This window comes from Panthera uncia (genome assembly GCF_023721935.1).
Source record: "Panthera uncia isolate 11264 chromosome A1 unlocalized genomic scaffold, Puncia_PCG_1.0 HiC_scaffold_16, whole genome shotgun sequence".
Lineage (NCBI taxonomy): Eukaryota > Metazoa > Chordata > Mammalia > Carnivora > Felidae > Panthera > Panthera uncia.
Window position 1 is genome coordinate 67,400,205 of NW_026057576.1, and position 12,366 is coordinate 67,412,570.

General features: G+C 42.9%; 1 protein-coding gene across 10 annotated transcripts in view; it reads right to left on the reverse strand.

The window, feature by feature from the left end:
* The window catches only part of DOCK9 (dedicator of cytokinesis 9), a 290,594-nt gene that overhangs the window by 61,338 nt on the left and 216,890 nt on the right, over positions 1 to 12,366 (reverse strand). For all 10 annotated transcript variants that reach the window (XM_049647477.1, XM_049647483.1, XM_049647479.1 and 7 more), the window contains exons 31-34: positions 10,232 to 10,410; positions 9,875 to 9,988; positions 7,868 to 7,988; positions 2,039 to 2,172 (exon numbers count right to left, since the gene is read on the reverse strand). In XM_049647477.1, the coding sequence (XP_049503434.1) occupies positions 2,039 to 2,172; positions 7,868 to 7,988; positions 9,875 to 9,988; positions 10,232 to 10,410 (548 nt within the window). The remainder of the gene's footprint in view (positions 1 to 2,038; positions 2,173 to 7,867; positions 7,989 to 9,874; positions 9,989 to 10,231; positions 10,411 to 12,366) is intronic.

Genomic DNA, 12,366 nt, shown 5'->3' on the forward strand with positions numbered 1-12,366 from the left:
AAAAAAAAAAAAAAAAAAAAAAAAAAAAAAAAAGGAAAGACAGGTGATTTTTTTATCCTTCATTACAGGGAAAACAAAACTAGGTTCATTTTTCTCCCTTGAAAGAGAAAGACTCTTAGAACTGAGTCAAATCACACAAATCGGAAGGTATGACTACTTTGTCAACAAACTACAGGCACACCTTCACCAAATACACACACAGGTGCTGGTGCATAGGAGCTCTGACTCATCTCCTTTCACATACTTTCCTAAGAGACAAGCCAGAAGGCGCGGACTTTTCAAACTGGGTAACTATAGTTGTGGCTACCAGCTTAGTTCTGAAATGCCAAGTACAATCTCATGCAGGAAGTATGCGTACTAGGATCAGACACAGAAATGATGCTTCAGAAGACACTGCAGGATATGGTTGGGAACCATATCCTCAGGAGAACGCCAGTGGCTGAAAGAGCAAATAAAATCTATCCTGCTCCTGTGTACCAGCCACGAAAGCCTGGTGCTGAGTCACTGGCATTCAGCTGACAACGTGGGGCACCCTTGGGGAAAAGCGATAGGCAGGTACCCAATAGGGCCAAATAGGGACAGCTCAGCAGAATGTGGCCAAAGACCCTAAATTGATGAGATCATCCCCTCACCAGCTTAGCCCAACGCCGCAAACTTCTGAACACACAGGGCACAGGGTGAGAGCAGTTTTGCCACTAGACAGCAGGTTCACGTTAAAAAAAAAAAAAAAAAAAAAAAAGAACAAGAATCTCATCTCCTGATAAAAACACAGGAGATTTTAAAATCTTCAAAGTTACATTTCCAATCGAAATCAGGATTTTATTATTTTTTTTTTGCCAAATACCAAAGCAGAAAGATCAATTAAAAATATCTTTCATTCAAGGCATTGGGGGGCGATTGAAAAAAAATAACGATAAATGGGCTTAACTAACCACACACGTGTGAGTATTTCTATTATAGGAAGAAACACAGGTGCAGTTAGTGGCAAAAGTGTCATGCGGGTGCATCATCTCGCCCACCCACTTCGCCAGGGCCACGAGGAGAACCCAGGACTTCTTGCAGTGGGAGGGAAGGAGCGGCATGCAGAGTTTTCTCTGGCAAAGGTGGAATCATTAGAAGGGAAAAATCCACAGTGACCCGGTTTTTCCTGGCTGACTGGCAGCTCTCTTCCTCCTCTCCAGCACTGCGTATGATGCAAGCGGAATGCCTCCTGAGCAGCTTCTCACTCTACACGTGAAGGCAAGTCATGGTCAAGGGAGAAGGTCAGTATGTCATGACGCACACTGAAATGCTGGCGTCTCTACAGAATGGCACTGGAGGATAATCGTGTCAATGCCAGCCACAGAAGTAGAGGTATGGTTACCACCCTGATTTTCCACGTGCCTGAGAGCTAGAAGTACATCCCTAAGCGGTTCACCTGTTTAGTGGTGCGCTTGCCTAGAACTCGAAATAACTCAGGAAAACGGTGGCGAAGGCAAAACCAATCTACCATTGTCCCGGGTTTAAAGTCAAGCTTTATTCATTCCCACAAAGTTCCAAATAGCTTGACCCTTGTTATTTCAAGAAAAAAAAGTTAAATACGAGGAGGATGCGTTGTGTTGGGGGTACCAGTGTGAGACGGTTTTCAATAAAGCCTTACCCCTGAATCACCTATATGATGAATTAACTTTTCTGGAGCTGGCTTTGGACTCAATACTCATTTGTATGGAAAACTGTGTATAAATGGTATTCTCTCACAGGCCATGGGCATTTTAAATGAGTGGCATTTTGATCTCCCTACCTGTCCAACCTGCCAAAACTATTTGCTCAAGGTCCTCCACTATAAACACTGCCCTCATCTGAACTCCTGGAAACAGGAATTGGGGTTTCAGGAAATGGGCTCCATCCTTAGATAATACTCTGATCATCTACTCCAGGTTAACGGACTTAAAAAAAAAAAAAAGTCACACTTATTGAACACTAGAACACGAAGCAAGGTTTACTTTGTGCTAAATCCATTAGTTTTAAGAAATATTTAAGTTAGATGACAAGAAATTACCTTATCCAGGGAATTGCTTTTCTCACTATTCCTTTCTGGAAGGCTGTTCCCCGAATCTGTGCTTATGAGGGATCCTCTCGAATCAGCATTTCTCACACTATTGATGTTTGGAGTTGACGTCGTATATGGAGAAGCTAAAGGGAAATTTAAGCCAAGACCAAAGATATGGTGAGACAGAACAAAATAAAGTTAAGTGCTGAACTTTAAGGGAAATTGCTTTTATGGCCCTTGTTTCTTCTGTTAGGAAGCTGGCTCAAGCACTGCATTCAACTACCTCACCTTTAAAGAACCAGACCATGGGGCGCCTGGGTGGCTCAGTCGGTTAAGCGTCCGACTTTGGCTCAGGTCATGATCTCACGGTTCGTGAGTTCGAGCCCTGCATTGGGCTCTGTGCTGACAGCTAGGAGTCTGGAGGCTGCTTCACATTCTGTGTCTCCCTCTCTCTCTACCCCTTCCCTGCTTATGCTGTGTCTCTCTCTGTCTCAAAAATAAATAAACATTAAAAAAAATTTTAAAAAAATAAAGAAAGAACCAGACCATCATCTGAAACGCTCAGACGGAACCATCAGTTCCATGGCTTGTGAGAAGCCACCTCTGATTTCTTCAGGCTAAAGGAGCATACGCGGTTTCAGAATGAGATAAAGGCTCAAAAAATATATATATTAAAAAGGCAAATCCACCTGCAACTATCAAATCGAAAAACTAAACCAATTCAATAAAACCACAGTATTCAAACTGTGTGCTAAGGTGACCTAAGAAACTCAGAGGGGTGTCTGGGGATATTTTACATTTTCAAGAAAAACACAGTGATACATGACATCTGCTAAACTGTAGCTTCCATGTTAGATCATGCTACATTCCTTTCGATGATGTCGTGTCTTTGTGAAGCTAGGTATTTGGCGGCTGCTGTGATTAAAAGCAAGTACTGGGTGAAAAATCACTGTGGACCAGGAACGTGAAGATGGTGGTGAGCAGTCTGATTCCAGCTGAGAAGCTGGCCAGTGCCTACCAGGCATACACATCCCATTGGTAATGGCTGTGGTGTGGTTATTAAAATTAAAATGATTTTCCTTTAAATTGATGTATTTTTCAAATGCCTACTAAGTTGTCCAGATATGAGAACTTATTAGGTTATTTTGGGGCACCTGAGTGGCTCAGTCAGTTAAGCATCTGACTCTTGGTTTTGGCTCACATCATGATCTCACAGTTTGTGAGATCGAGTCCTGCACAGGACTCGGTGCTGACAGTGTGGAGCCTGTTTGGGACTCTCGCTCTTTCCCTTACTCTGCCCCTCCCAGCTCATGTCCTCTCTCAAAATAAATAAATAAACATTAAAAAAAAAAACCTTTTTAGGTTTTTTTGGCTGTAAGCACCTTATCAACAGAACTGCTGGGTGTTTCATTCTGGCCTGGGGACTCCATAGAAAACTCACTGTGACGGTAAGCATGCTGCAAACTGAGAATGGTTGGGAATCTCTGCAACAGTTACGAGCAGAAATGAAATTTAACTTAGAAGTAAAATTTGTGAGATCCGTGAAAAAATAGCATTTGAAGGCAGAAATCAGCCCCTACACCTCATTACTATGGAATTTTTAAAAGTAATGGATGGACTTCCTGCTTAGATAAGATTTAAGTACCTCACTCACATAATTTAAAACGACTGTCAAACTTCCACATTCGTGCTGAACCCAAACGGCCTGGCTGGTTGTGCACACTGCATGAGCGAGCACAGCCTCCCATACCCAGGCTGAAGATGCCGTTCCCTAACGCTAAGAACAGGCCGGGGTTTTCAGATTTCCAGATGCAAATGAGCTGCCGAATGAGCTGCTTCTAAATTAATCCCGCCCTTCACCTGACACTATGGCCATCCCTGAAACTGACTCAGCATATTAAAATTAAGAAAAGAGCCAGGGGAATTGGAACATGCAAGTGATGGCTGGAATATGTAAACCATTGGCCCCCCGCTGTCCCATCCCAGAGCAGAAGCTGTGTGATTGACTGTCATGGGGAAAAGGCAAAAATCTATGAAAAATCTAGAGCCTTTTTCTATACTTAGAGATAAAACACACATTATGACTGAATTTTAATTATAGTCCTCCTAATATAACCAGGCTTCATATTTAATGTAGAACATAATGATCATGAGAAAGAGGTCCTCAGTAAAGCAAAATTAGACTCTAAATTCCCAGAGTTTTAGGATCAGTTCCAGAAACGGAGTCCTAATCTAAGGCAAACAGATGGAAATGCAATAAATCAAAATCAGCATGCTTAGTAGAACTATGTTCCCATTGTGTGTGTGTGTGTGTGTGTGTGTGTGTGTGCATGTGTGTGTGTTTAATATCTCAGTCCAGTGCATAACCTTTAAAAATCTTAAACAACATGTAAGTGAAATGGAAAGTTTAATTCACCTCTGTCTTCTTTGTACAGACAGCCCAGTGCAAAACACTGAGTAGATGGAAAAAGAAACCCTGAGTCTAAGAGGCGTGTCTTTTATTTTATTTTTAAAATTTTAATTTTTTTAGAGAGTGTGCAAGTGGGGGAGGGGCAAAGGGAGAGACAGAATCTCAAGCAGACTCCACGCCCAGTGCAGAATCTGACAAGGGGCTTGATCGCACAACCATGAGATCATGACCTGAGCCAAAATCAGGTCAGATGCTCAACTGACTGAGCCACCCAGGCACCCAGAGAATGTGTACCATTTAAAGCAAATGTAATCTCAGAGCAGTTTTCATCCAGGCAATGAATCCGTTCTAGAAATCTTCACGCACCACATTCCAAAGGCATTTAAAAACAACTGCGGAAGGTGCTTTCTCAAGGATTTCTACTAAATAGAGATGTAAGGAGAAAGTCTGCTCTCAAAGGATAGGTACTAGGACTAAAGTTAACTGGAAACTCCTTGAAGAATAAAAGAAGAGTTGCTCAAGCTACCAGAAAACAATTAGCAAACTCAGTTCAAAGGTGGGGGCTTTTCTGGAAGGCATTCCTATAAGGAACAAAGATTTAAGTATTTAAAGATGGGGGTAATAGACATGAAGCTTGAGTATAAGTAAGTCTGTTATGGTGAATTGCTACGAAAAGTGGATTCAGATCTTTAAATTTAAGAAAGAGAAAGGGATTAAATTAGTCTCAAATACTTTTCACAACTTCATCATGAACACAGAGCAACTGAAGGTCATTAATGCCATTTGAGTCTTGCTAATGATACCCAATGGCTCATTTTTACATTCTCAAGGCATCCCACACCCTAACAAGGTGAATGCGGAATTGGAGAATAAATGCAGAGTCAAAGTGTCACTTCATTCGAGTTTGGTCATTTCCATAAAGTCTTGAATCCTAGAGAGTACTGGTCAAGGAGGTAAGATTTCAACACATTCCTGGGCCCTAAGAGTCCTGAAACTGGCTACTGAGAGTATATCCCAAAGCGTGCATGACATTGAAGAAATGTGTTTGTTATAATGCAGGCAGATGACAACACCGAGTGTCACCATGCTGAGCACTGTGCACATCTATGAGCTTCCCACCCCTCGCCGCGACTCTGTTGATGTGGACACTGATGGTGAAGAGGAGAGACACAGTGCCCAGGGCAATTAGTACATGACAGAGTATGGATTCAAAACCGCCTCTGTGTGACTTTAAAGCCAGTGCTGTGAACTCTTGCAGACCAAATTTTCCCAGGAAAGACCCTTTCCCGCTCCTGAAGCAGTGGCTGGGTGTGTGGGCAGAACAGGGCGAAGAAGACAGAGTGAAGGCCCCAGGAGCGAGGCAAGTGCAAACATCACATGCCAGTCTCTAATCTGAGCATTCTGCATGAATTAACTCATTTAATCTTTATGACACCTAATGAGACAACTATAACTATGAAAAATATAGGGCGCCTGAGTGGCTCAGTCGGTTAAACGCCTGACGTCAGCTCAGGTCATGATCTTACAGTTTGTGAGTTCGAGCCCCACGTTGGACTCTGTGCTGACAGCTCAGAGCCTGGAGCCTGCTTCAGATTCTGTGTCTCCCTCTCTCTCTCTGCCCCTCCCCTGCTCGCTCTCTGTGTCTCTGTCTCAAAAATAAAATAAACATTAAAAAAATTAAAAATACATACATAAGCATAAATAAGATTAAGGGTTGGGTACTGTAGGATAAATCTGGGCATGGTGTGGGGTTTCTGACTTTATGTTCTGCTCAGTTTCATCATCTACATGAAACAGCATCTTCACATCAAACACAAGGGCACCTGGGTGGCTCAGTCAGTTGAATGACTCTTGATTTCAGCTCAGGTCATGATCTTGAGGTTCACGGGATTGAGCCCCGAGTCGGGCTCTGCGCTGACAGCACCGGGCCTGCTCGGATTCTCTCTCTCCCTCTCTCTCTGCCCCTCCCCTTCTCTCTCTCAAAATAAATAAACTTTTTTTTTTTTTTTAAAAAGAGCAACACAAAAGGTAAAGACATAAATTTAGAATGAACTACACTCCTGAAAATTAATTTGCTGAGAGGACTGCCCTTTATTCTGTCCTGTGAGTTAATTCCTTTCCTGGGTGTTCCCAGTACTGGTCACGGCAGGATGCTTTATTTATTCAAAGCATAGTGAAAGAGAGAAATGAAGACGGAATAAAGTGATTATCCGTGACAATGGTACGAAGACACATCTATGTTTCGTAACATTATCTTTAGGAAGGGGCTGGTGCAGGTGCTCAGTTAGTCAGAGTTTTAATAAGTACATTTCTCAGGGACAAAACAGAAGAACATAAGGGAGGGGAAGCAAAAATAATATAAAAACAGGGAGGGGGACAAAACATAAGAGACTTATATATATGGAGAACAAACTGAGGATTACTGGAGGGGTTGTAGGAGGGGGGATGGGCTGAATGGGTAAGGGGCACGAAGGAATCTACTCCTGAAATCACTGTTGCACTATATGCTAATTTGGATGTAAATTATAAAAAAAAATAATAAAATTAAAAAAAACTATATATAAAAAAGAAAACAACATATACAATGAATAAATTAAAAAAATAAGTACATTTCTCAGGTATTTTCTTACACAGAACTACTCAGTTTGAATCTCGATCTATCCCAGCTGCTTTCTTCTCCATGGGAATGGCTCTTACAATATGTCAGAGAGAAAATAATCTTCTAGAAACGATTTTAGAAAACTGATTTTAGAACTGCATTCTCACCAGAGACCACTATCTCCTCAGTAATTATTCTATCATAGTTCATCAAAATCACTATCACCACAAATAAATCCTACCCACAGCACCACCACCCCCCCAAAATCTGCAAAGATCCTCCTTTTCTAGAAACATAATCCAATTTGAAAGTTTTAAGTTTTTGTTTTTTGGGTTTTTTTTTGAGACAGAGACAGTGGGAGTTGGGGTGGCGGGTGGCGGGTAGGCAGCAGAGAGAAAGAGAAAGAGAAAATCCCAAGCAGGCTCCAGTGCTGCCAGAACAGAGCCCCATACGGGGCTCGAACCCACAAAACCAGGAGATCATGACCTGAGCCAAATACCAAGAGTCGGATCCTTAACTGACTGAGCCACCCAGGTGCCCCTGAAAGTTTTAAATGATAACTTAAGCATTAACAAAAACAAAAAGCAAACAGCACAGATATGTGATTAAGTATACTGAATCTGCAGTGCAGGAGAATTTGGAGGGTCTGTATTTCAGTGTAGAGTTGAGGGGTTTCATTCATTAAATATTAAAACCAGAAGAAGAACATTCAAGGGAGAAACTCAGACTTTAAGGTTCTAATTTGAAAGTTGGAGTGGCTCCCACACTGCAGGATGAAGGCGCTTTCAGAATGAGACCAGGGAGAAGCAAACAGAGCACGAAACGTTACCGATGCCAGAGATGGCGCCGAACAGGTCCTTGTGCAGGCTGTTGTCCAGAGCGATCCCAGGCTTCTGCGGAGTCACCAGCGGGTTCGCAGCTGGCAGCGGAAGCGATTCCTCCTTCAGAGTCTGCCCAAGGGGAGAGGGAAAAGAAATAGTTGAAGACGACGTTAGAAGAGTCGTTGGCTGCTCTTGGAAGTGTGAAGGCACATGCCAGCAGGGGACACGTGGCCGAGACGCCACGCTGTGTGGGAGAAGCAGGTGCACCGGTGTGCAGCGGAGGGAGGAGGTTGGCAGAGGCAGCAGACCAGGCACGAAACTGGGGACAGCGCAGCCTCGGCCCATAAAGTCACTATTTGTTTCCCCCAAATGTCTAGCACGTTCCCTTTCCAGACCTCTGATGCCCAACATTTCTTTAGATTGTTGTGGAATGTTACTTCCTCAGGGAAAAAAGCCTCACATGCCCCTTCTAACTGGAACATGGGAAATCCTCCCAAATGAGCAGCACTGGAAAGCTCTGCAAGCTTGCAGCTTCGTGTGAACTCCCAGTCAGTGGACGAATTATGTTAATTTTGAAGTCATGTGATAAAAGGGATTTTACTGATTTTCTCAGGTTTGAAGCAGTACAGAGAGATAGCATTATACCCTGAGTGACTTATCCAGATCAGAAAAGCAGACAGGTTCAGAGGATGCACGTGTGAATACAATGTTGTACATACAGCGTGAGATTAGTGCGGGACATTTTATTTAAGGACAGTGCCCTTTGGAACTACAGAACCCATTCTACACATACGGGGTATCTCAGCATGCCTTGATTTAGGAGATGTGTCCAGAAGAGGACAGACAGTATAAAAAATGGGACGGTGCAGCAGTGGGGGGGGGAAAGGGACAGAAACACACACGACAATTCCCCCAGGGTATGCCATAATCACAAAGTGGCAAGACTAACACCTGAGCCAGTTCACGGGTCCAGAATAAAAGCGAAAAGAAGATCGCTGCACTGGTAGTATGTGTGCAAATGAATGGTAGACAGTCCCCAACCCAAACATTTTGAGATCATCTCTGGGATCATCCTTCAATCAACTTAATTTCCAATACATCTTCCAATGACTGCATGAGGATAATATAAATTAAGATGCCTGTTCTTGGAGGTGGGGCCTTGTATCACTCAGGTTGGCCTCCCTAACATCTAGTCTGACTTTCTAGTTTTACAGACACTGAGAAACTCTAGCCCCAAGACGTGGCTTTTCCACGACTTGTTAGCATGTTACCATCAGAATTAGGGGTACTAGCACTGAGCTCTCATAGTACACAGGTTAGAACTATGCTTTTTTCTTTTAACCTCCTCTACCCATAAATTTTTGTTGAATACACAGTGAAGGTCCTTATATCTTACAAGATATGGTCCAGCAGGAAAGCATGGTTTGAATAATGATTTTCAACCTAACAGTTGAAGGTTAATAGACTGGCTCCATCTTAGCCAGAAATGCAATTAAACAAGAGTACTATGGACTATTATGGTTTGGGTGGAGGAAAAAAAAAAAAAAAGAATGGATGTGTCCCCTGCAAATTCATACCCGCCCAGAACCTCGGAATGTGACCTTATTTGTAGATGTGATGACGATGGAAAGTAAAATGAAGTCATCCTGGATTAGGAGGCCTACATCCAATCACTGTGTTCTTATGAGAAAAGAAGAGGCCATCAGAGACCCAGATACACGCCAGCGGGGAGGCCCTGTGAAGGCAGAGGCTGAGACTGTAACAACGTGGCCACAAGCCAAAGAACGCAAGGATTTGGGGCAACCACCAGAAGCTGTGAGAGAGGCATGGAACAGACGTTTCACACGGAGCCTCCAGAAGGGACCAATCCTGCGGATACCTTGATTTCAGACTTCTGGCCTCCTGTCTGTGAAAGAATGAAATTCTGTTGTTTTTGGCCACCCAGTTCATGTGACTTGGTTAGGGCAGCCACAGGGATGAATGCAGACTGTACCTAGATGTATGTGCTTACGTACACTGCCGGGGTTCACGGGGAAGGGTGACACATCCCTCACGTTGATCCGCTGCACGTTCTCGATTAGCAGACCAAACAGAGGCAGGTAGAGAGTGGCTATCCTTGCTTGATGGCTCTGAAACAAAGGCACACAGTGCAAGTTTACCCCAAGGCTCTGAGAATTTCACGATGGACCAAGCTGGCACTGGCCACCTCCTGTATTCGGATCCTTGCTATGAAGACTATTAGATTTTACTGTGTAAACAGCAAAGGGTCTTAGTGAGGTTACCGCTAATTTTCTAATTGGTTACTTTCTCTGTAATACTTAAAATGAAGGACATTTACCAATCCATATTTCCTTCCACTGGGGTCCACTCACCCTCGAAGCATATCTGTCATCAAAAGAATGCTTTATCAGCAGGTTCTTGAGCACGCTGATGGCAATCAGTCGGACCTCCCTAAACTCTTGGAGGGCGGTCCCCACCTCCCTCAGCAACAGCCCCACCAAGAAGTGGTTTCTACAGAACTCGTCTGTTAATGAGTAGTCAAGCTGGAGATCTGAAATGAGGGACAGAAACTGCTTTAGTTCCAGAGGCTATAATGCACTTTGAATAAAACAGAAGCCAAACCCACCCTCTGCATTTAGCCCACCCTGTGTGTCAACAGATGATTAAACTTAACTTCACTTGGGAAAAGGTTGATTATCTAAAATACTGCTCTAATTCCTGGGGCTCCTGGGTGGCTCAGGTCATGATCTCACAGTTTGTGAGATCGAGCCCCGGTCGGTCTCTGTGCTGACAGCTCAGAGCCAGGAGACTGTTTCGTATTCTCTATCTCCCTCTCTCTCTGTCCCTCCCCTACTTACCCTCTGTCTCTCCCTCCCTCTCAAAGATAAATTAGCTTTAAAAAAAACATACTGCTCTAGTTATCACATCAAACTCTTAAACAAAATTTAAATACAGATAATTGTACTGGACTTTGATTTTAGAAGATGTTACATCTTGCATAAATATTAAGTTAGTGAATAGTTTTAGTACTAATTTTTGGAATACACAACATGTTATACTACAAATGAAATTTGGTTATCGATGTGAAATAGAAAATAAAGTTATTGTCTAACTGACATTATGGAGAAGTAATTTGTACCTAGCAAACATGTCACTAAAGAAAGAATAAATACACACAGTCTATTAAAATATTTGTTCTTTACTACTTGAGTTCATCAATCCATTTTCCGGTCATTAAAGCCTATATGCTCTCATTAAAACCCGATGTGTTTAAAAAGAACATGTTAGCATATAACCTATTTATTCTGCTATAACTGAATGAAGAACTTTCTTAACATAGAATTTTTAAAAATTTACTCAGTACTTCTACACCTCTATAAGTAAGTTTAAAAAACTAATATAAGCTAAAACTGAAATACACAAAGCACCAAGCTACCTAGTAACTCATCAGCAAGCTAAGTGATAAAACTGGTATCTCTTATGGAGAACAAATAGAAGGAAATGTGAAATCTACTGAAGGAGGGTAAATAAAAGCAACTCAGGGGCACCTGGGGGCTCAGTCGGTTGGGTGGCTCAAGTCATGATCTCACAGTCCATGAGTTCGAGCCCCGCATCGGGCTCTGTGCTGACAGCTCAGAGCCTGGAGCCTGCTTCAGATTCTGTGTCTCCCTCTCTTTCTGCCCCTCCCCTGCTCACTCTGTCTCTCTCTCTTAAAAATAAACATTAAAATAAAAAAAAATTTTTAAAAAGCGACTACACATCACTCTCAAGTTGAAATACACCTTTCAGTAAGCTGTAGCTAGAATCTCAATTCTTATATTGAATCCATTATTAGAGGAAAATCTATAGACCCCTTCTTTGACTTTGATTCCATTATTAGTTACTTCTAAACCTATCCAAAATACCGACCCAAGTCCTATGCAGAAGGCCAGGGAAAAAGTATCCATCTTTCCAGAATAATCATGTCCACTGTTTACGACTGTTTTAAGCTCTGTTTACTCAAATGACAGTTCATAGCTTGAATTCACATAAAACCCTTAGGAGAAAGCTGTGGGTTTAACTGCATATGTGTGTGTGCATGTGTACAGAGAAGGGGGAAACAGGTGAGAAGGGAAAGGAAGGAGAATGCTCAAAACATGGACTCCTATCAGTGTCATAAGGTATATTATCTGTAGGTGACCCACATCCACCTGCCAGGGTAGCCCCTCTTGGTCCCAAATACTCTGACAATCTACTAAGAGCTTGTCTGAGTCTGCTGGGCACCTGACCCTTGACCCAGGATGCTCACCCCCGCCTCACCCAGCTTTCTGCCAATTATCACCCCAAAGTCACCTTCGCAGTGAGGCTTTTCCTGGTCACCCTCTCTCAGATGCCCCCTGCCCATTTCATACCCTCCCCCCCTCCTTGGTTTAGTTTTCTCTCCTTAGCGCTCATCACTAACATGCCACATATTTCACTTCGGTAAAACAGCCAGGCATTTTCATCCCCCTAGTCCATGACTGCATCC